The sequence below is a fragment of the Elephas maximus genome, chromosome 12, assembly GCF_024166365.1.
Source record: "Elephas maximus indicus isolate mEleMax1 chromosome 12, mEleMax1 primary haplotype, whole genome shotgun sequence".
NCBI classification, from domain to species: Eukaryota; Metazoa; Chordata; class Mammalia; order Proboscidea; family Elephantidae; genus Elephas; species Elephas maximus.
The window spans coordinates 79,256,915-79,281,687 of NC_064830.1; the positions used below are offsets into that span (position 1 = coordinate 79,256,915).

A 24,773-nucleotide genomic window follows, 5' to 3' on the forward strand; every position below is an offset into this window, starting at 1 on the left:
ACTGATGGCTGTAGTCTTTGATTTTCATCAGTAAATGCTCTAAGTCTTCTTCACTTTCAGCAAGCAAGGTTGTGTCATCTGCGTATCACAGCCTCCTACACGGTGAGAAAATAAATTTCAGTTTGTTAAAGCCACCCACTTGTGGTGTTTCTGCTACAGCATGCTAGGCAACCAAGACACCCCTTAATCGAAACCTCAGGGAGTGGGACTTGAGCTAGGGTCACCAACCATCCTGTTTGCCTTGGACCCCAGAGGTTCCCTGGTCAGGGGACTCTCAGTGTGGTTTCCTAGGACTGCCATGACAAAGCACCACCAACTGGGGGCTTAAAACAGCAAAATGTGTTCTCTCATGGTTCTGGAGGCCAAAAGTCCAAATTCAGGGTGTCAGCAAGGCCATCTGCTCTCTGAAGCCTTTAGAGGAAAGTCCTTCCTAGTCTCTTTCAGCTTCCAGTAGCCTCAGGCATTCCTTAGCTTGTGGCAGCATCACTCCAGTCTCTGCCTCTGTCTTCACGTGGCCGTCTTCACTCTGTGTCTCTCTGTGTCTCTTCTCTTCTTAGAAAGACACCAGTCATATTGGATTAGGGCCCATCCTTCTCCAATATGATTTCACTTAACGTGATACATCTGCAAAGACACTGTTTCCAAGTAAGATCACATTCACAGGTACTGAGAGTTAGGACTTGAACTTTTTGGGGGGGTGGGGGGGGAATGGCACATATCAACCTGTAACAAGTGCTAAAACCGGGAAAGTAAGAAAAAAAATAAAACCGGGAAAGGCCTGGGCAAACTGGAACAAGTTGGTCACCTGACAATCCACAGTCCACAACTCCAGCAAATTGCCAGATGACTCTCAGGGGCACACTGAGCAGCAGTGCTTTCAATGCTGGAGCCCCTTCAGGCTCTAGCCTACACCCTCCTTCTTTTCATTGTGTGCCTTCCCTAACCTGCACTGACCAATACAACAGCCCCTAGCCATTTGTGGCTATTTAAAATTAAATAAAATTAAAAACTCAGTTCCTCAGTTGCACTAGCCACATTTTAAGTACTCAGTAGCCACGTGTGGCTGGTGGCTGCCATATTGGACAGACATTTCCATCATCTCAGAAAGCTCTGTTAGACAGCACTGTCGTAGGTGGTCTCCTCAAAATCAGGGCTCTCAGCCTTGGCACTACTGATGTTTCGTTAGAGGGCAGTGGTGATTCAGTAGTAGAATTCTCACCTTCCATGAGGGAAACCCAGGTTTGATTCCTGGCCAATGCGCCTCAAGCACTGCCACTCTCCATCTGTCAGTGGAGGCTTGAGAGTTGCTATGATGTTCAACAGGTTTCAGTGAAGGTTCTGGACTAAGATAGACTAGGAAGAAAGGCCTGGTGATCTACTTCTGAAAAAAATCAGCCAATGAAAATCCTATGGATCACAATGGCCCAGTCCCATTGTGGATGGTGTTGCCACGAGTCAGGGGCCGACTCAATGCAGCTAACAACAACAGTTCTTTGTTAGTGGATCATAGGATGTTTAGCCACATCCCCAGCCTCTACCTACTACATGCCAATAGCACTTCTACCACCACCCTAGTTGTGATGACCAAAATATCTCCAGACATTGTCAAATGTGCTTTCAGAGGCAAAATCACCTCTGGTTGAGAACTACTGCTCTAGACCCACAGTTTCCACTAATCTTTTTCTAAAACAGCATCTATAACAACTATGCACACCCTGTACTTCAGAGTGTTGGCACCTGAACGCAAACAGATGTTGTGGAATTTGGTTGCATCAGCTGGCTTTGTAACACCTACTTTGGGGACAGTCTCATGTACAAGAAAGTCTGATTACTAAGTGTCATTGGCTTGGGGAGAGGTTAGGATTGTAATAAGGATGAGACCCCTGGGAAGGGATTGCTCCATGGACTTACTTCCTACCAAGAAAGAATTATAGTAAAAGAGGAGTTAGCTCGGTGAGTACAGTGGGATTTGAGAAGCTTCAAAACACTCATGTCAACCAAAGAATCTTCCATTCAAGTTCTTTCTCGAACTTCACTCATGGAGATTAACTGGTAACATTTGCCAGCTCTATCACCCCGATGCTCCCAAATCTGATCTTACAAAAACTAGAACTCATCTTAATTCCGTGTTATAAAAGCTAAGAAACATTGGCTACTTCGGTGGTAAATGCCATATGCTATGCCATTTTCTTGGTGGATTTTTGCGATGTCTGGGGAATGCCCTTCATGAGATTAAAATGCCTTTTCATTTTCTAGCCTCTGACTTCTCATTTCCTTAACAAGCTAACAATCTTACAGTTTTTTTTTGCATTCATAAAGTATAATTATGCTTTCTCAGGTATTAGTAAATATCTTGGAAATTTAGTAAATTCCTTTATGAAGGGAAAACATTACGAAAGAACAAGATATATCCAGTTTGTTATATTTGTGTTTTCCTGTCCTCTCCATAGCTCTGGTATTGCTCCCTTGCAAACACGGGCCTTATTTTCTGAAGAGTTCAAATGTTCAGCTTTGGATGTGCCCAGTGCAAAGGCGGAAACACATCTCTGAAAAGCCCCTATGGATCCCTGCACTCACAAATGTTTAGTTAAGGGGTGACCTTTGTTAAGGGAGGGACTGAAACTATTGACCTCACAGGCTTTTAAAAAAACAGTTCATTTCCTTGTTCTAAACATTACATACCACAGCTAAAGGAGTTGCAACACATTTATTTGTAATGGCATTGATGGTGACAGTCAAAGTAGTCGTTAAGCTAACACGACAAGCCCAGAGTGAACAGTGAAGCAGGCAAAGAAAATAAATGTCACCTGTGAGATGTGGATGTAGCTGAGTGTTAGATGGCCCAGTGCCTGGACAACCGCTTGGATGTGTGGTGGCCACCACTCTCGGTCTTGAAATTCTCTCTCCAATATCAGGTGCCTGAAAAAGGACTCAAAGCTTCCACAAGTGCCATCCTGAAAGCATGGTTGAATTGAGATGCCTGGAAATGAGTAATTTCTTCTGTTTAGATTTTGTTCCTCCTTGCCTTTCAAGAGCTCCTAGAATTAGAGGCTGGGACTCCGGTGTGACCCACCCAGCAGCTCTGTGGGAGAAAGACTTGGCGATTTGCTCCTATAAAGATTATAGCCTAGAAAACCCTATGGGGCAGTTCTCCTCTGTCCCATGGGGCCAATATGAGTTGAAATCGACTCGACAGCGCCTAACAACAACTCTAGTGTGAGGTGGGAGTATGCAATTGGATCACTGTATAACGTCCGTTGCTTCCCAAACTTTAGTCGTTTGCATTCCACCTTCATAATTTTTGCTCCTCTTCTTAGCACAACTATTGTGAAGAGTGCTGCAGTGAACACTGGCGTACGAGAAAACATTTCAATGATGACGTTACTGTGCCTACTTTGAGGCTTAACTAAATGGCATGATCTAAAAAACTCAGTAAGCTTTGGAGCTAACTTTGGTTTATTCTAAAGCTTCTGTAGCTTATTTGGGAGGCCTGGTGGCACAGTGGTTAAGAATTTGGCTGCTAATCAAAAGGTTGGCAGTTCAAATCCAACATCCACTCCTTGGAAACCCTGTGGGGCAGTTCTTCTCTGTGCTATAGGGTTGCTATGAGTCGGAATTGACTCCACGGCATTTTTTTTTTTTTTTTTTTGGTTTTAAAAAATATGTATATAAAAAAGAAAGTATTTACATAGTCAATTTATTCCAGCTTTGCCTTCCTACTCTTTTTCCCTCTGAGACACAGTGCTATAGTGTTTTACTCTTTAAAAAAAAAAAAAAACTTTTCATTTTGAGATGCCTATGATTTTAAAAAATACTTGCCTCCTTTTATTCAGCTTTGCTCCCTGTTTTTCTTTCTGTAAGGAAGACTTCATACCTGGATCAGAATAGTGTTGTTTTTATTTTCTATCTTTAATAGGAGAAAAACTCTGTCACTTTTGCTGTTTGAGTAATTTCCACTGATTTTTCAAAATATGTAGAGAAGTAAGTAAATAAAAAAATTTTAAGTCAATCTACGTGGAATATCGTAGTTAAGAACTCAGACTTATACTCAAATCCTTGTTCTGGTTTACAATCTATGAGAATGTGGAACAGTTACTGAGTCCTCCTAAACCTCATTTTCCTCATCTGTAAAATGGGAGCACGAGAGTCCCCCACCTTGGAATAGCTTGAAGATTAAATGAGTATGCTTGTAAATAGTTCTGCTCACTTCCTGGCTCAGAGTTGTTGTTGTTAACTGACATTGAGTGAGCCCCCAACTCATGGTGACCCCTGAACAGTGTAAGAAAATGCTGCCCAGTCCTGTACCACCCCTGTGATCGATTGTAGACAGGGCCATTGTGATCCACAGGGTTTTCATTGGCTGATTTTCAGAAGTAGATCACCAGGCCTTTCTTCCTAGTCTGTCTCAGTCTGGAAGCTCTGCTGAAACCTGATCAGCATGACAGCAACACGCCAGCCTCCGCTGACAGACAGGCGGTGACTGTGCACGAGGTGCGTTGGTTGATAATTGAACTCGGGTCCCCTGCATGGAAGGCAAGAATTCTACCACTGAACCACTGCTGTCCCCTGGCTCAGAATAAAACCAAAAACCAAGCCTGTTCCTGTCTAGTCAATTCCAACTCATAGCAACCCTATAGGACAGAGTAGAACTGCCCCATAGGGTTTCCAAGGAGCGGCTGGTGGATTCGAACTGCTGACCTTTTGGTTACCAGCTGAACTCTTAACCACTGTGCCACTAGGGCTCCTTGGCTCAGAAAACGTACCCCAAAAGTAAATGCTATTATATCTCAGAAGTACAAGAGTTCTTACTTCTCGCTTACTTTGTCCATTTTGCTTCCGAACATGGGTTTCACTTGTATCCAAAATGTCCACGTCGTCTTTAATGAAAAAGTCTCCTTTCTGCTTTGCTTCCTTTTTTCCTGTTCATTTCACTTTACATCACTGACTTGGAGAGTTGGAAAAGCCCTTTTAGGTCTTTTGACTATTCTCAGCTTAACTCAGTCGTTCTTAGCTGATGGGGGTGGAGAATGACTTTGATCCCAGGGGATATTTGGCAACACTTGGAAACATTTCTGGTTGTAAAAATTGGGGGACACTACTGGCATCTGTGAGTAGAGGCCACAGATGCTGCTAAACACCCCACAATGCGCGGGGACAGGCCCCACAACAAAGAATTACCGGTTCCAAAACGTCAAGAGTGCTGACGTTAAGAAACCCTAGCTTCACCGAAGCTAACCCTATATCAGCCGCTTACACATGCTCCTGTGCTGGGTGTAATCCAGGGGAAAGGAAGAAAGATCTATTAAGATCCATTTTGGGAATATTCCTGGTGTCCTTCTGGCACGACAACGTGACAATGAGTGCCCAACTTACCACAGATGTTGGAAATTAGCACAGCTACCGGCTGGAACAATCGGGCCATCTCTAAACCCACTGCTGTGGAGTCAGTCCTGACTCATGGCAATTCCATGCATTACAGAGTAGAACTGCTCCACGGGTTGTCGCGTCTGTGACCTTTTGGAAGCAGATTGCCAGGCTTCACTTCCGAGGCACCTCTGGGTGGGTTTGAACTGTCAACCTTTCGGTTAGTAGTGTGGCGCTTAGCCTTTTCCACCACCCAGGGATCCTTCCCCAGTTGCTGAGAGGAGTTTCTTTTTCTCTGACTGAGGATCCCTGGTGGCGCAGTGGTTAAGTGATACGGCTTTTTCCTGCAGGAAGAGAAGCAGGTTGTTTTCATATTCATGTCTGGAGTAGGCTGTCACCTGCCTGAGTCTTTCATTCATTGATTCATTCCACAAATACGTGTTAACTGCCTGCGGTGTGCCATGCCCTGAGCTAACCACAGGACAGTCGTGAACAAAGTGAGAGGGTTCTTATCGTCATGTTTTTGGAGGCATGGACTCTGGAGCCAGATCATCTGGGTTCACATCCCAGCTCTTGCCACATCCATGGTCAAGTTACTCAACCTCTCAGTTCTTTCATCTGTAAAATGGGAATGATAATACTGCCTACCTCATAGGGTTGCGGTAAGGATTAAATAAGTTGATTCTGTAAATGTAAAGCTTTTAGAGCAGAGTTTGGCACATAGGAAGTGCCATGTAAGTGCTGGCCAGTACTGGTAAAGTTCTCTTGGTTATTGCCCAGGCTGCTGCCCTCCAGCATCCCTCCTGCCTAGCAGTGATTTGGACATTTCTGCCATGGAGACAAGAAAGCAGTCTTGGAATGAGGAGGAACTGTCTTGACAAATCTTTCATTAAGTGCACACACAGCTGCTAGAGAGGTTACTGCAAAAGTCCCTGGCCACAAACTCGTTTGCTAGACAGTAGAAGTCTGTCTCTCTAGACATTTGAGGGAATGAAACCCAGGACAGTTGAGTTGTTTTTGTTTTTAATTTTACTGTGGTGAAATATATTTTAAGAAGGTTTGGCACCTTAACCATTTTTAAGTACACACTTCAGTGACATTAATTACATTCACCGTCACCACTATCCATTTCCAAAAGTCTTATATAACCCCAAACAGAAACTTAGTACCCATTCCGCAATAATTCCCATTCCCTCCTCCCCCAAACCTCTGGTAACCACTAATAAACACTGGTCTCTATGTGTTTGCCTATACTAGATATTTCGTATAAGTGAAATCATACAGTATTTGTCCTTTGTGTCTGACTTATTTCACTCAGCATCGTGTTCTCAAGGCTCATCCATGTTGTAGCATTCCAGTGAATGGATATACCGCGTGTTATTTATCCACTCATCTGTACACGGACACTAGGGTCGTTTCCACCTTTTGGCTATTGTGAATAACGCTGCAGTGAACATTGGCGCACAAGTATCTGTTTGCATCCCAGCTTTCAAGACTTTTGGCGATATATGTAGGAGTGGAATTGCTTGCCATGAGTCAGAATCGACTTGACGGCAACTAACAACAACAATAAATAATAGTAATTCTATGTTTAACTTTTTGAGGAACGTCCAAATTGTTTTTGACAATTAAGTTTTGATATGGGAAAGGGAGTGTCTTAGTTATCTAGTGCTGCTGTAACAGAAATACCACAAGTGGATGACTTTAACAAATAGATGTTTATTATCTCACAGTTTAGGAGGCTAGAAGTCTGAATTCAGAGTGAAGGCCCTAGGGGAAGGCTGTCTCTCTCAGCTCTGGTGGAAAGTCCCTGTCTCTTCAGCTTCTGCTTCCTGGTTCCTTAGAGATCGCCATGTGTCTTGACATCTCTCTTCCCTCATCTCTCCTCTGCTTGCTTGTGTAATCTCTTTTATATCTCAAAAGAAATTGACTCAGATGCCCTGTATTAATTCTGCCTCATTTATATAACAAAGACAATCCATTCCTGAATTGGATTATAACCACAGGCATAGAGTTTAGGATTTACAACACACATTTTGGGGGGGACATAATTCAGTCCATAACAGGGTGTATCATATAGCATGGATAGTCAGAGAGCAGCTTGAGGAACTTGAATGTCTTTGGAGGGAGATGGCAGTCCTAATAGGAATGATCACCAGAAGGGGAGAAAAGAGACATTCAAGATAAATGTTAAATCCTCTAAAGTCATGTCAGGAGCAGGTTGACTTATATATTAGTGATAATAAATCCAACTCAGATAAGCCTTTGGTTTCTTTCTTACTCATGCCTAGACTGACTTGACTAAAATATCTTTTTAATTATAAAAATAACATATGCTCAGTATATAAATTCACACATGATAAACATAAATTTTAACCACACCTCCACTCATAATTTAATGACTACTAACGCTTTTCAGAGGGAGGCTCGGGAAGACAAACAATTATAATGACATGTTCCAAGAGCTGGAGATAGAAACTCAAAAGGGAAGAACATGCTTGGCATTTCTCAAGCTGAAAGAACTGAAGAAAAATTCAAGCCTCAAGTTGCAACAGTGAAGGATTCCATGGGGAAAACATTAAACGACGTAGGAAGCATCAAAAGAAGATGGAAGGAATGCACAGAGTCATTATACCAAAAAGAATTGGTCGACATTCAACCACGTCAAGAGGTAGCATATGATCAGGAACCGATGGTACTAAAGGAAGAAGTCCAAGCTGCTCTGAAGGTATTGGCGAAAAACAAGGCTGTGGGAACTGACAGAATATCAGCTGAGATATTTCCACAAATGGATGCAGCGCTGGAGGTGCTTACTTGTCTATGCCAAGAAATACAGAAGACAGCTACTTGGCCAACTGACTGGAAGAGATCCATATTTATGCCTATTCCCAAGAAAGGTCATCCAAACGAATGTGGAAATTATAGAACAATATCATTAATATGCAAGTAAAATTTTGCTGCAGATCATTCAAAAGCAGCTGCAGAAGTATATCGACACGGAACTGCCAGAAGCTCAGGCTGGTTTCAGAAAAGGACAGATGGTTCCTGGCTGAAAGCAGAGATTACCAGAAAGATGTTTACCTGTGTTTCACTGACTATGCAAAGGCATTTGACTTCGTGGATCATAACAAATTATAGATAACATTGAGGAGAATGGGGAATTCCAGAACACTTAATTGTGCTCATGAGGAACCTTTACATACATCAAGAGGCAGTTGTTCAAACAGAACAAGGGGATACTGAGTGGTTTGAAGTCAGGAAAGGTGTGCATCAGGGTTGTATCCTTTCACCATACCTATTCAATCTGTATGCTGAGCAAATCATTGGAGAAGCTCTATGAAGAAGAAAGGGACATCAGGATTGGAGGAAGACTCGTTAACAACCTGCATTATGCAGATGACACAACCTGGCTTGCTGAAGTGAAGAGGACTTGAACCACTGATGAAGATCAAAGACCACAGCCTTCAGTATGGATTACACCTCAACATAAAGACAACAAAAAACCTCACAACTGGACCAATAAGCAACATCATGATAAACGGAGAAAAGATTGAAGTGCTCAAGGATTTCCTTTTATTTGGATCCACAATCAACACCCATGGAAGCAGCAGTCAAGAAATCAAAAGGTGTATTGTATCATGGATTGAATTATGTCCCCCCAAAAATCTGTGTATCAACTTGGTTAGGCCATTTGTACTTGTCCTTCATTTTGTGATTTTCCTATGTGTTGTAAAGCATTATCTCTGCTATCGCTGTTGTTGTTAGGTGCCGTTGAATCGGTTCCGACTCATAGTGACCCTATGCACAACAGAACAAAACACTGCCCAGTCCTGCGCCATCCTTACAATCGTTGTTATGCTTGAGCTCATTGTTGCAGCCACTGTGTCAATCTACCTCGTTGAGGGTCTTCCTCTTTTCTGCTGACCTTGTACTCTGCCAAGCCTGATGTCCTTCTTCAGGGACTGATCCCCCTCCTGACAAAATGTCCAAAGTATGTAAGACGCAGTCTCGCCACCCTTGCCTCTAAGGAGCGTCCCGGCCGCACTTCTTCCAACACAGGTTTGTTCGTTCTTTTGGCAGTCCATGGTATATTCAATATTCTTCGCCAACACCACAATTCAAAGGCGTCAACTCTTCTTCGGTCTTCCTTATTCATTGTCCAGCTTTCACATGCATATGATGTGATTGAAAATACCATGCCTTGGGTCAGGTGCACCTTAGTCTTCAGGGTGACATCTTTGCTCTTCAGCACTTTGAAGAGGTCCTTTGCAGCAGATTTACCCAATGCAATGCATCTTTTGATTTCTTGACTGCTGCTTCCATAGCTGTTGATTGTGGATCCAAGTAAAATGAAATCCTTGACAACTTCAACCTTTTCTCCATTTATCATGATGTTGCTCATTGGTCCAGCTGTGAGGATTTTTGTTTTCTTTATGTTGAGTTGCAGTCCATATGGAAGGCTGTGGTCTTTGATTTTCATTAGTAAGTGCTTCAAGTCCTCTTCACTTTCAGCAAGCAAAGTTGTGTCATCTGCATAATGCAGGTTGTTAATGAGTCTTCCTCCAATCCTGATGCCCCATTCTTCTTCATATAGTCCAGCTTCTCGTATTATTTGTTCAGCATACAGATTAAATAGGTATGGTGAAAGAATACAACCCTGGCGCACACCTTTCCTGACTTTAAACCAATCAGTATCCCCTTGTTCTGTCCGAACAACTGCCACTTGATCTATGTAAAGGTTCCTCATGAGCACAATGAAGTGTTCTGGAATTCCCATTCTTCGCAATGTTATCCACAGTTTGTTGTGATCCACACAGTCGAATGCCTTTGCATAGTCAATAAAACACAGGTATTCTCTGGTATTCTCTGCTTTCAGCCAGCATCCATCTGACATCAGCAATGATATCCCTGTTTCCACGTCCTCTTCTGAAACCGGCCTGAATTTCTGGCAGTTCCCTGTTGATATACTGCTGTAGCCGTTTTTGAATGATCTTCAGCAAAATTTTGCTTGCGTGTGATATTAATGGTATTGTTCTATAATTTCCACATTCAGTTGGATCACCTTTCTTGGGAATAGGCATAAATATGGATCTGTTCTAGTCACTTGGTCAGGAAACTGTCTTCTGTGTTTCTTGGCATAGATGAGTGAGCACCTCCAGCGCTCCATCTGTTTGTTGAAACATCTCAATTGATATTCCATCAATTCCTGGAGCCTTGTTTTTTGCCAATGCCTTCAGAGCAGCTTGGACTTCTTCCTTCAGTATCATCGGTTCCTGATCATATGCCACCTCTTGAAATGGTTGAATATCAACTAATTCTTTTTGGTATAATGACTCTGTGTATTCCTTCCATCTTCTTTTGATGCTTCCTGCGTTGTTTAATATTTTTCCCATGGAATCCTTCACTATCACAACTCGAGGCTTGAATTTTTTCTTCAGTTCTTTCAGCTTAAGAAACGCCGAGTGTGTTCTTCCCTTTTGGTTTTCCATCTCCAGCTCTTTGCATATGTCATTATAATACTTTGTCTTCTCGAGAGGCACTTTGAAATCTTCTGTTCAGTTCTTTTACTTGGTCAATTCTTCCTTTTGCTTTAGCTGCTCAACGCTCCAGAGCAAGTTTCAGAGTCTCCTCTGACATCCTTCTTGGTCTTTTCTTTTTTTTCAATGACCTCTTGCTTTCTTCCTGGATGATGTCCTTGATGTCATTCCGCATCTCGTCTGGTCTTCGGTCATTATCTCTGCATTATCTCTGCCTGTGGTTAAAAGGATTACTCAGGTCCCCTCCTTGATCCAAAAGGGAGTTGCCCTGGGGTGTGGCCTGCACCACCTTTTATCTCTCAAGAGATAAAAGGAAAGGGTAGCAGGCAGAGACAAGAAAGCTGCACCAGGAGCAGAGTGCATCCTTTGGACCCGGGGTTCCTGCACCTGAGAAGCTCCTCCACCATGGGAAGATTGAGGACAAGGACCTTCTTCCAAAGCTGACACAGAGAGAAAGCCTTCCCCTGAAGCTGACGCCTTGAATTTGGACTTTTAGCCTACTCTACCTTTTTTTTTTTACCGTGAGGAAATAAATTTCTCTTTGTTAAAGCCATCCACTTGTGGTATTTCTGTTATGGCAGCAGTAGATGACTAAGACACATTGCATTGGGCAGATCTGCTGTGAAAGACCTCTTTAAAGTGTTGAAAAGCAAAGATGTCACCTTGAAGACTAAAGTGTGCCTGAACCAAGCCATGGTGTTTTCAATCGCGTAACATGCATGGGAAAGCTGAACGATGAATAAGGAAGACTGAAGAAGAATTGATGCCTTTGAATCGTGGCGTTGGCAAAGAATGTCGAATATACCATGGACTGCCAAAAGAATGAACAAATCTGCCTTGGAAAAAGTACAACCACAATCCTCCTTAGAAGCAAGGATGGCGAGACTACGCCTTACATACTTTGGACATGTTATCAGGAGGGATCAATCCCTGGAGAAGGACATTATGCTTAGTAAATACAGGGTCAGTGAAAAAGAGGAAGACCCTTGATAAGATGGACTGACACAGTGGCTGCAACAGTGGGCTCAAGCGTAACAACGATCGTGAGGATGGCGCAGGACCGGGCAGTGTTTCATTCTGTAGTACTATGTAGTCGCTATGAGTTGGAACCAACTTGAGGGCACCTAACAACAACAATAACAATGCTTTCTACTCAGCTGGTAACGAAAAGTTTGGTGATTTGAACCCACCCAGCAGCTCCACTGAAGAAAAGTCCTGGCAATCTGCTTCCGTAAATATTAAGAAAAAAAACAAAAAACCTTGCTCATAGCGGCCCTATAGGTGGGGGTAGAACTGCCCCATAGGGATTCCAAGGAGCGGCTGGTGGATTCGAACTGCTGACCTTTTGGTTAGCAGCTGAACCCTTAACCATTGTGCCACCAGGGCTCCATTACAGCCAAGAAAACCCTATGGTGCAGTTCTACCCTGTAACACCTGGGGTACCAAAAGTCTGAATCAACTCAATGGGCACAAGATAAGAATAATGACAACAATGCTTTGGGTTATATTTCTGCAGATCTGTTTCCTGTGCAAGTACTAACAAGGCTAGTTTGTCAACATTATTTACAAAAATGAAATCCCTCCATATACATTCTTTTGTAACTTTCTCTTTTCTTCAAATATATTATGGACACCATTCCATGAGGGTACATACAGATTCAATTATTTTTTTTCAATAATTCTATTGCTCTCATGTCTTGTTCATATATTATGAACAAAATATGGGACTATGCAATACATATTGTTTTGCAACCTGCTTCTTTGCAATACACAATATGCTAGCGCATGTAGATCTAAAGTGTTCTTTTTGGCAGCTCCACAATATGCCATTGTGCAGATGTACTGTAACCAATTCTCCTCATCCCCTGTTGATGGGTTTTTGGGCTCCTTCCAGCTTTCTGTTAGTAAACACAAAGCTTGGCTTGACAACGTTTGGTGACTCTGCATCCCTGTGTTTTGTGAGGTCACTTTGGTGATGGAATTACAGAGCTTGTGAGTGACTTGTGGTTAAGAGCTCAAGCTGCTAACCAAAAGGTCTGCAGTTTGAATCCATGAGCTGCTCTTTGGAATTCCTATGGGCAGTTCTACTCTGTCCTATAGGGTCACTATCAGTTGGAATCAACTCAGTGGCAACGGGTTTGGTGTTTTGTTTTTGCCTTGGCTAATGCTGGCTTGAGTCTGGGAGAGATAAGAGGCAGCAGAGATCCAGGTAAATATCCAAATATGACCTCATCAAGTTTCTATGATATAATTTATCCCTGGAACTCTCCTGGACTAGCTGAAATGACAGACACAAGATTGTATGATCACTCATTCAAACCAGGGAGCATTCCAAGCTTAAATAGGGGGTCCCCAGTTAAGAGATTTAGAGGCATGGAATTATAAATGTGATTGAAAAGGACTGAAACAATGAATTGTTGTTGTGTGCTTTTAGTCAATTCCAACTCATACCCTGTAGGACAGAGTAGAACTGCCCCAGAAGGTTTCCAAGGCTGTAATCTTTACAGAAGCTGACTGCCACATCTTTCTCTCTCGGAGAGGCTGGTGGATTTGAACCACCAACCTTTCAGTTATCAGCCAAGCTCTTAACCACTGCACCACCAGAGTTCCTTGAAACAATGAAGTGGGAAGCCCTAAATTGACTGTCAAAAGAAGGACTGAAAGTGGATGGGTCAGGAAATAGCCCTAATTGTGGAGGTGCTGTTGTTAAGTGCCATCAAGTCGATTTTGAGTTATAGCGCCCTCATGTGATGTAGTAGAACTACCCTATAGGTTTTTTAGGCTGTAATCTTTACAGGAGCAGATTGCCAGGTCTTTCTTCCGTGGAGCTGCAGGGTGGGTTCTAACCGTCAACCTTTTTGGTTCACAGCCGAGGGCTGAAAGCCACCAGGGCTTCTTTTGGGGAGAGACAAGAGAAACAAAAAATTGAAGAAAGAAATTTTCCAAGGCATAAAGCAAAATTGTCATTCCTTTGAGGGGGCAGGATATTTCATGTACTGCTCTAACAGTTAATAGGAAGGTAAGAGTAAGGTTCTCATAAGGCCACTCTCACTGCATTTGATAATGCAAGACTATTTCCTTGTAGCCGTTTCCTCCTCCCTCTTCTTCCCCACCAGGGGAAACCCTGGTGGAGTAATGGTTAAGTGCTATGGCTGCTAACCAAGAGGTTGGCAGTTCAAATCTGCCAAGCGCTCCTTGGAAACTCTACGGGGCAGTTCTACTCTGTCCTATAGGGTCGCTATGAGTGGGAATCGACTCGATGGCAGTGGGTTTGGTTTTCTGGTTGCTTCTTCCCCAGCCCTTTTCTGTGGGCTTAGTTTTTTGTCTCTTTAGGAATTTGTTCCAGTGCAGGCGTTAGGGACTTAGAGCCCCACTTGTACCTGGACTGTGAAAAAGACTGCTCTTGTCAAAATGACATGAGGAGAACAGAGAATTGTACCAAGAGACTTGAAATCAATCGTCAGCTGATTGCATGTCACATCTGTTTATATAAAAATCCAGAATAGACGTATAAAATCAAACTAGCTGTTGTCGAGATGATTCCAACTCATGGCAACCCCACGTGTTTCTGCTCAGAGTAGAACTGTGCTCTGTAGGATTTTCAATGGCTGATTCTTCTTCTTTTTTTTTTTTTTTTAATTGTACTTTAGATGAAGGTTTACAGAGCAGACTAGTTTTTCATTAAACAATTAATACACACGTTGTTTTGTGACACTGGTTGCCAGCCCTATGACAAGTCAATACTCTCCCCTTCTTGACCTTGGGTTCCCATTTCGTCTCGTTTAGTTTTATGGGCCTGTCTCATCTTTGGCTGAAGGGTGAACCTCGGGAGTGACCTCATTACTGAGCTCTTTAAGGGTGCCCGGGGGGCCATACTCTCGGGGTTTCTCCAGTCTCTGTCAGATCAGTAAGTCTGGTCTTTCTTTTTTTGTGAGTTAGAATTTTTGTCTACATTTTTCTCCAGCTCTGCCTGGGACCCACTATTGTGATCCCTGTCAGAGCAGTCATGGTGGCAGCCAGCACCATCTAGTTGTGCTGGACTTAGTCCGGTGTGGTGATTCTTTTTTTTTTTTTTGAATAAGCAGGAATTGTTTTGTATTCATCTTATTTATTTTTAAATTTCACTGTGTGTAAGGTGAAAGTTTACAGTGTAAATTAGTTTCTTATTCAAAAATTTATATACAAATTGTTTTGTGACATTGCTTGCAATCCCTGCAATGTGCCAGCACTCTCCCTTTCCCTTTCCACCTGGGTTCCCAGTGTCCATTCATCCAGTTTTTCTGTCCCTTCCTGCCTTCTCGTTTTTTTTTTTTTTTGGTTTTGGACAGGTGTTGCCCGTTTGGTCTTGTACACTTGATTGAATTAAGAAGCACATTCCTCATGTGTGTTATTGTTTGTTTTATAGGCCTGTCCAATCTTTGGCTGAAAGCCGTGGTAGCTTAGTGGTTAAGAGCTACGCTGCTAGCCAAAAGGTCGGCAGTTTGAATCCACCAGGTGCTCCTTGGAAACTCTATGGGGCAGTTCTACTCTGTCCTATAGGGTCACTATGAGTGAGAATCAACTCAATGGCAATGGGTAATCTTTGGCTGAAAGATGGACTTCGGGAGTGGCTTCAGTTCTGAGTTACCAAGGTGTCTGGGGGCCATAGTCTTGGGGGTTCCTCCAGTCTCTACCGGATTAGGAAGTCTGGGCGTCTTTTGTGACTTTGAATTTTGTTCTACATTTTTCTCCTGCTCTGTCTGGGACCCTCTACTGTGATCCCTGTCAGTGTGGTCAGTGGTGGTAGCCAGGCACCATCTAGTTCTTCTGGGCTCAGGCTGGTGGAGGCTGTGGTTCATATGGTCCATTAGTCCTTTGGACTAATATTTTCCTTGTGTCTTTGGTTTTCTTCATTCTCCTTTGCTCCTAATGTGATGGGACCAATAGGTGTATTTTCGATGGCCACTTGCAAGCTTTTAAGACCCTAGACGCTATTCACCAAAGTAGGATGTAGAACATTTTCTTTATGAACTATATTATGCCAGTTAACCTAGATGTTCCCTAAGACCATGGTCCCCAGCCCTCAGACAATGGCAGGTTCTTCGAAGTAGACTGCCAGGCCTTTCTTCTGAGTTGCCTCTTGGTAGACTTGAACTTCCAAACTTCTGGTTGGCAGCCGAGTACATTAATTGTTTGCACCACCCAGGGACTCCATATAGATCTAGGATCTATACAGATATGGATATAAATACATAGATATGTATGTGTGTGTGTGTATATATACACATGCATGTGCACACACACACGTACACATATATGTATATATATATACACATAAATTTGTCAAATATTCAAAACAAACCAAAATGGTCTTAGATTAGCCAAGCTAAGCCACACTTTGCTGCACTAACAAATAACCTCAAGATCTCAGTGACTTAACATATAAAAGTTTGTTTCTTGCTCATAAAAAGCTACTGTGGGTTGGTGGGGTGGGGGTGGGCTGTGATCCATTTAGTCATGCAGGATCCCAGGCTGATGGAGGGGTCACCATCTAGAATGCCATTGGTTGCCGTGTCAGGGGAAAAGGAAGCTATGAGCATTGTGTTTGGGCTCTTGAATGCTTTGGTTTAGAAGTGACACAAGTCATTTACACTTACAGCCGCTTGGCCAGGAATCACCACGTGACAGTGCCTTACTGAAGGGACTGCACAGCTGCTCACAGTGACCTAGAGGAGACTTCAGTCTCCACGCCCTCTACTCCCGCAGCCTGTCCTGGAGTTGTTAGAGCTTTTGAGCTCTTTGGTCCACATACTGTTCTCAGATCCCTTTGGAAGGGTTCTCATGATAACTTCTCTTCAGAAATCCATCCTAGGAAGAAGATTGGCTCTCTTGAGAAACTGGTATAAAACTTCCTCTTTTTCACAAACAGTGAGTATTAGAGTACCTGTCATGATCCACTTTTAGTCTTGGCTAATTTTTTTTTTAATAAACTCACAGCAAACATTGATTTCTCCATTACAGTGACTATGTTAACTGAGAAATTTTGTAGAATTACATCTCCCTCTAAAAAAAAAAAAAATTTTTTTTTTTTTTCTATCTGGTGGTTCAGTGGTAGAATTCTCACCTTTCATCCAGGATATCCAGGCTCAATTCCCAGCCAATGCCGGTCATGTGCAGCTACCACCTGTCTGTCTGTGGAGGCTTCCTTGTTGCTATAAGGCTGAACAGGTTTCAGGGGAGCTTCCAAACTAAGTCAGACTAGGAGGAAAGCCCTGGTAATCTACGTCCTAAAATCAGCCAATGAAAACCCTATAGATCATAATGGTCTGATCTACAACTGATCACGGGGATGGAGCAGGACTGGGCATTGCATTATGCATGGAGTTGCCATGAACTGGGGGCCAATGTGATGGCAGGTAACAACAAGTGATTTACTATAAAATATTTTCTATTTCTCTAATCATGACTTTTATTGTCCATCAACTCATGTCTCTTTTGGAAGACGGCAGGGTTTATTTTACACATGAATAAAGATAGCGGTAAGAATAGCCTCCATTCAGTGAATGCTCCCTTGGTGCCAACTGCTTTATGTGCCATATGCCAGTCATTACTTACAGCGACGCCCTATCATTACCGGTACTTTATGGTGAGGAAACAGACTCAGAGAAGTTAAACGACTTGTCCAAGTCTCCACAGTCAGTGATTTGCAACTCTCCCCAGTTCTACCCAACGCCAAGGGCTAGGCTCCTAACCACTTTCGTTTCACAGCCTCATAAACACAGAGGATTCAATTCAGGTAATGCATTCTGTCCACACTTAGCTTTTGCTTTCATTAATCCAGATTTTTTGTCATCTATGGAGCCCTGGTGACGCAGTGGTTAAGAGCTACGGCTGCTAACCAAAAGGTCAGCAGATTGAATCCACCACTTGCTCTTTGGAAACCCTGTGGGGCAGTTCTATTCTGTCCTATAGGGTCGCTATGAGTCAGAATTGACTCAACGGCAGTGGGTTTGGTTTTCTGGTTTTGCATAAGAAAACTACAAATGCTTGTAAGCCAGAACCCTTAATTTTTTTTTTTTCCCCCACAATCGCCCCTTTTGGAAAAAGAAGTTTTATGCTATGGCTTCTGGTTTAGGTCTTTTTCATTTTCTTTTAAAAAATGTTTTCCAGTTGCCATCAAGTTGTTCCCAACTCATGGAGACCCCATGTGTGTCACAGAAGAACTGTGCTCCATAGGGGTTTCAATGGCTGATTTTGGAAGTAGATTGCCAAGCCTTTCTTCCAAGGTGCCTCTGGGTGTACTTGAACCTCCAACCTTTCTGTTAGCAGTGAGCTCATTAACTGTTTACACCACCTAGGGGCTTTTAAAATTAAGGAGTAATATATTTACAGAGATGTGGGTCACCACAAGTCAGAATTGACTCAAGAGCAACTAACAACAATGATGCACAAGTCTTAGATGTACAACATGATGAATTTTTACACACACACACACACACACACACACCCACCCACACCACTCCACGTAACCATCCCCCAGATCAAGATATAGAACATTTCCAGCACCAGAAGGCTCCTTCACGTCCTTTCCCAGATATTACCCACCTCTCTCTTTCCCCAAGGCAACTGCTGTTCTGACTTTTATCACCATTTAAAAGGAGCCCTAGTGGCACAGTGGTTAAAGTGCTTGGCTGCTAACCAGAAGGTAGGTGGTTGGATCAGCCACTCCAAGGGAGAAAGATGTGGCAGTCTGCTCTTGTAGAGATTACCGCCTTGGAAACCCTATGGGGTAGTTCTACTCTGTCCTATAGGGTCGGTGTGAGTTGAAATCAACTTGATGGTAACCAGGTTTATCACCATTTATTAGTTTCCCTGCTCTGGAATTTTGCGTGAATGTCATACATACAGTAGGTAATCTTTTATGTCTGACTTCCTCTTTTATTTTTTTTAACTAAAGGACAATAATGCCTTAATGATAGATGCCCCTTCAAATATACTTTTGGTTTTTACCAGTGTTCACAGGCGCATTTTTATCTAGCTACCACATAAATTGATGATTTTTAAAAACCTGGTTAATTTTGCACTTCTAGCAAGGATCAGCAGGTGACGTGGCAAGGCCAGAGCCATTAACCAACTTCAGATCAGCGTCTTTTTTCGGCCCATGTAGCAACACTTCTCGTGAAATGGTTTTATTTCTTTTTTTTTTAATTCATTAAAATGTTTTTTTTTTAATTGTGATATAGGTGAAAGTTAATTTCTCATTTAAATATTTATACACATATTGTTTTGTGACATTGTTTCATCCATCATTGTATGTGCGAGACTCATCCCTGTTGTGGCACGTACTAGAAGCTGAGTCTTTGTTTTTGCTGTGTAGTGTCTCATTGTATGAACAGGCCACAATTTATTTACGCATTCTGCTATTGAAAAGCATTTGGGTTGTTTCCAGTTTTGGGCTTTTTAAGTTGTTTTTATTTTATTTATTTTTGAACATTTTATTGTGGTTTAGGTGAAAGTTTACAAACCAGATTAGTTTCCCATTCAACAATTTATACACACTTTCTTTTTGACATTAGTTGCAATCCCCTCAATGTGACAGTATTCTACCCCTTTCCTCCCTCAGTTCCCTGTTTCCATTCGCCCATTTTTCCTGCCGCTTCCTGCCTTCTGGACTTTGTTTCTGGGCATATGTTGCCCTTTTGGTCTTGTATGGTTGACTGTTCTAAGGAACACGTTCCTCACAGGTGTTATTGTTCACTTTACAGACCTGTTTATTGTTTGGCTGAAAGGTGATCTCCGGGAGTGGGAGTTTTTTTTTGCTTTCACAGGGGAAAAAAAAAAAAAAGCTGCTGTGAACATCTTGTTGCTTTTTGGTGGATACACTCATTTCTCTGGGGCTGGTATAGATCTAATTGTTTCAATCTCCTGAAGTTAGTAGGCCTGCATCGTTTAACTTGTTAGATGCAATAGCTTGGATTTTAGTAAGGCCATGGAAGTTCCTACATAAGTTGATGTCTAGTTTTAGAATACAGGTGAATGAAATGGTTCAACTTCCACGTTATGACAAATAATTTGCAATAAAAAAAAAACATAGAGAATAATAATTAGTCTTCATAGCACTCACAGTTTGTATAGATGTTCCTGTTTGCAAAACTTGGCATGTTAGTCAGAATTCTTCTTGTTCACTTGCAAATGACAGACACCCAACTCAAACGAATTGAAGTAAAAAAGAGAAGGTAATGACTCAAGTACCCAGCGATTGGTGGCCTTCAGGCATGGCTGGATTCAGGTGCTTAAACAATGTCATCAGTATTTGGCCCCTCTTTCTATCTCTAGACTCTTTCTTCTCCCTGCTGTGATTATTCTTCTCCACTGGTGACTCTTGGCAGCTGCTGGCTTATAACTTTCTAACTACAAGTTCAGCCAAAAGAGAGAGCTTCTCTTCCCAACAGTTGTGACAAAACTGCCAGAATCAAATCTTATTGGTTCTCACTGAGTTATGTACCCTTGCCCAATCACTGTGTCCAGGAGAAAATAATTCTGATTGAATCATATGTTCAAAGCTGACCTCCATGGACCAAGAGTGGGGACAAGGGGGTTACTCAAAGAAAACTGAAGTGTTGCCATAAAAGGTAGAAGCAGATCTGAGCAAGGACAAAATAAAGAAAAGCATCCAGTTCACACCTAGCTTTTGCTATCATTAATCCAGATTTCCTGTCATTTATGCATAAGAAAATTGCTATGCTAAGAAATATGGAGTTGAGTTGGCAAATGAACATTCTAAGACTATAGGTGATGGCAGAAGGTTAACATTGTCTTTACTGCTGTTTACTCAACAAGTCTGATCATTTTAGCTTAGAGAAAAACTTGTAAAAGTTTACTGAACTCGAAAATTGTTCCACTTCATTCAAAAGCCTTATTATTCTACTAATCATACTGGCTTGAAACAGTGGAGGCATTATTGTTTTATATTTTCCTTACCTCTCCCTCTTCCCTTGTCAGGTCAGTCAGCAGATCCTTTTGATTCTTCCTTCAAGTTTTCTCCCTTATTATTTTCTCCTTGATTCTCACTCACACTACACCAGCAGCTCCAGGCTTATATCCTGTTACCTTAGTAACCTCAGTAAAATAAGAGCACTTCTTTCTCAGTAAGTCTAGCCAAGTCTTGGAAGGCTGAATTGGTCATATGTCCATTCCCAAACCAAAGTCTATAGCCAGGGGGATGGCAGACACTGATCGGTCAGGCCTGGGCCCTGTGACCATCCTTGGGCCCAAGGATGCAATCAGTTCTTCTTGAATCTCCCGGACAAAGAGTGGAAGATCCCCAGAGGAAAATCAGGGCATTGATGCCAAAGGAAGAGGAAAGGGGTAATAAAAAAAAAAAACAAAAAAAAAAAACAAGTGAAAATAACAGATATCCAGCACACCTAGAAATTAAGACCTCACCACTTCTGACTTGAAAATATGCCACGCTTATAGATTAAGAGGCTCGTGGTACTCATAAAATCATATTTTCAAATTGGAAAGGGTCGTAGCAATTATTTCCTTATCCTCTAGTTACCATTAACTATTTTTCCTTTGTGTATTTCTACTAATTTATGCTTTGAACCTTAGAACCACAAGTACAACCAAAGTACTCAGGAAGTCCTTGTCCTTCCAATCCTTTAGTTTACTGCCTTTCTTTCCCTTCCCAACTCCCCACTAGGGGAATGTATTGGTCAGTATATAAGTTTGGCTGTACACATCAGAGACTCAAGAAATAGTGGTTTAAACAGGATAAAAGTTTATTTCTCTCTCACATTAAAGCCTGAGCTGGTATGATGGCTCTGCTCTGTGAAGTCATTGGAAATCCAGACTCTTTCTATTTTGTTGTGCTGCTCTCCCTGAAGTGCTGCCTTTGTGTGTATGGCCCAACATGGTGCACCATCATTTCCACATTCTAGTTCACAGAAAGCAAGAAGACCAAGAAAGGGCGGACGTACCCCTTCTCTTTGAGAGTACAGCCTGTAAGGTGATTCTGCTTATATCCTATTGACTAGTCTCATGGCCACACCTAGCTGCAAGGGAGGCTGGAACACATGGTCTTTATTCTGGGCAGCCTGTTCCTCACTATGAAAAAAAGGAGAATAGATACTGTAGGATAACCAGTGATCCCTGCAGGGAAGAAATGAAAAACCTGACCTTTTCCTTTCTTTTTATTTTTCAGGTAAAAAATTATCCCCGAGTAACTGCAAACGCAGGAATATTTTAACTCTTCAGGGTAAAGAATCTGTGCCAGCATGTCTGCCTACTACAGAAATAACGGGTATGAGGAGGATCCAGATTACCCTGACTATTCAAGGTCTCGAAACTATCCGGGTTCTCCAGATCCCCTGAACAATCCAGACTATCCCAGCAGCAGGAACAACCCATACTCTGCAAGCTCCAGAACAAATACAGACTATCCCAGATCTCTGGCAGAGCCAGATTATCCTGGATCTCAGAGTAACCCAGACTATCCCAGCGCCAGGAGAAATCCATATTCTGAAGACTCTAGAACAAGTTCAGACTATCCCAGATCTCTGGCAGAGCCAGATTATCCTGGGTCTCAGAATAATCCAGACTATTCCAGCACCAGGAGAAATTCACATGCTGCAGGCTCCAGAACAAATCCAGACTATCCTGGATCTCTGGCAGAGTCAGCTTATGTTGAACCTCAGAGCAATCCATACCATTCAGGCTCATCCAGAGAGCCAAACTACCCTGGATCTCAACAAGATCCTGATTTTCCAGGTTCCAGAAACAGTGGAAGCTATTCAGGCTCCAGAACAAATCCAGATTATTTTGGATCCTTGGAAGAACCAGACTACCCTGGAGCTCAGAGCACCTCTAACTATTCTGGTCCCAGAGCCAGTCGCAACGATCTAGGTTCGGGAAGAAATTCAGAATATGCTGTTTCCAGAATCAATCCATACACACACTCTCCAGAAAAGCCTGATTATCCAAGTGCTGAAAATCAACCTACCTCTCCAAACCTTTTTGGGGAACCAGGCTATCCTGTTGCTGAGGATTTTCAGAACTCTCCAGACTTTTGGGGGGAACCTGATTACCCAGATGCTGAGGACCGTCATGATTATGGCTCTTCTGAGGTCCCAGAGACCACCGGGAGGTAAGTGCAAGCATCTCCCTCCAATGACACTTGATTGGTATAGTTTGGGTTGGGGTATGATGAGGATGGTATGATGGTTTCCATGTCCTGAAGTTGTGCTGAAACTTCCATACTTACCTATAGACCTCACTTGGGTCATGGACCCTCTGCCTGAGTCCTCAAATCCTTGCCTGAATTTAATCTTTATCACCTCTTGCTTGGATAACTTCCTCACCAGTCTCCCAAAACAAACCAAAACCAAACCACTTGCCATTGAGTTGATTTTAACTTACGGTGACCCGATGTATGTCAGAGCAGAATTGTGCTCCATTGGGTTTTCAATGGTTTTTTGAAAGTAGATTGCCAGGCCTTTCTTCTGAGTTGCCTCTGGCTGGATTCCAAACCTTTCAGTGAGTAGCCGAGCACTTACCCATTTGCACCACCAAAGGACTCATACCTGTCTCTCATCTCTTCCTTATCCAACCCATGTAAGACTTTTAGATCCCCACTTTTTTTAAATTGTACTTTAGATGAAGATTTACAGAACAAACTAGTTTCTCATTAAACAGTTAGTACACATATTGTTTTATAACATTGGTTAACAACCCCACGACATGTCAGCACTCTCCCTTCTCAACCTTGAGTTCCCTATTATCAGCTTTCCCGTCCCCTCCTGCCTTCTAGTCCTTGTCCCTGGGCTGTTGTGTCCCTTTAGTCTTGTTTTGTTTTATGGGGCTGTCTAATCTTCGGCTGAAGGGTGAAACTCAGGAGTGACCTCATTACTGAACTAACCCGGTATCTGGGGACCATACTCTCAGGGTTTCTCCAGTCTCTGTCAGGCCAGCAAGTCCGGTCTTTTTTTGTGAGTTAGAATTTTGTTCTACATTTTTCTCCAGCTCTGTCTGGAACCCTCTACCGTGATCCCTGTCAGAGCAGTCAGTGGTGGTAGCCAGGCACCATCTAGTTGTACTGGACTCAGCCTGGTGGGGGCCTGTGGTAGGTGTGGCCCATTAGTCCTTTGGACTAATCTTTCCCTTGTATCTTTAGTCTTCTTCATTCTCCCTTGCTCCCAAAGGGGTGAGACCAGTGGAGTATCTTAGATGGCTGCTCACTGGCTTTTAAGACTACATGCTACTCACCAAAGTAGAATGTAGAACATTTTCTTTATAAATTATATTATGCTAATTGAGCTAAATGTTCCCCAAGACTATGGCCCCCATAGCCCTCAGCCCAGCAATTCGGTCCCTTGGGGAGTTTGGATGTGTCTACGGAGCTTCCATGACCTTGCCTTTTACAAGTTGTGCTGGCATCCCCAGTATTGTGTACTGTCTTACCCTTCACCAAAGTTACCACTTAACTATTGTCTATTTAGTGCTTTTCCATCCCCACCCCTCCCCTCCCTCATAATCGTCAAAGGTTCTATTGTCTATTTAGTGCTTTTCCATCCCCACCCCTCCCCTCCCTCATAATCGTCAAAGGTTGTTTCTATGTGTAAACCTTTTCATGAATTTTTACAGTAGTAGTCTCAAAGAATATTTGTCCTTTTGTGATTGACTTATTTCACTCAGCATAATGCCTTCCAGATACATCCATGTTATGATATGCTTCGTAGATTCATCACTGTTCTTTATCATTGTGTAATACTCTGTTGTGTGTATATACCATATTGTTTATCCATTCATCTGTTGCTGGGCATCTAGGTTGTTTCCATCTTTTTGCTATTGTGAACAATGCTGCAATGAACATGGGTATGCATGTGTCTATTC

General features: G+C 42.6%; 1 protein-coding gene across 5 annotated transcripts in view; it reads left to right on the forward strand.

Moving 5' to 3' along the window:
- Nucleotides 1–24,773, forward strand: part of TMC5 (transmembrane channel like 5) — a 98,548-nt gene that overhangs the window by 21,401 nt on the left and 52,374 nt on the right. For all 5 annotated transcript variants that reach the window (XM_049904204.1, XM_049904201.1, XM_049904205.1 and 2 more), the window contains one exon: nucleotides 22,087–23,028. In XM_049904204.1, coding sequence (XP_049760161.1) covers nucleotides 22,160–23,028 — 869 coding nt within the window. In that variant the 5' untranslated portion in view covers nucleotides 22,087–22,159. The remainder of the gene's footprint in view (nucleotides 1–22,086; nucleotides 23,029–24,773) is intronic.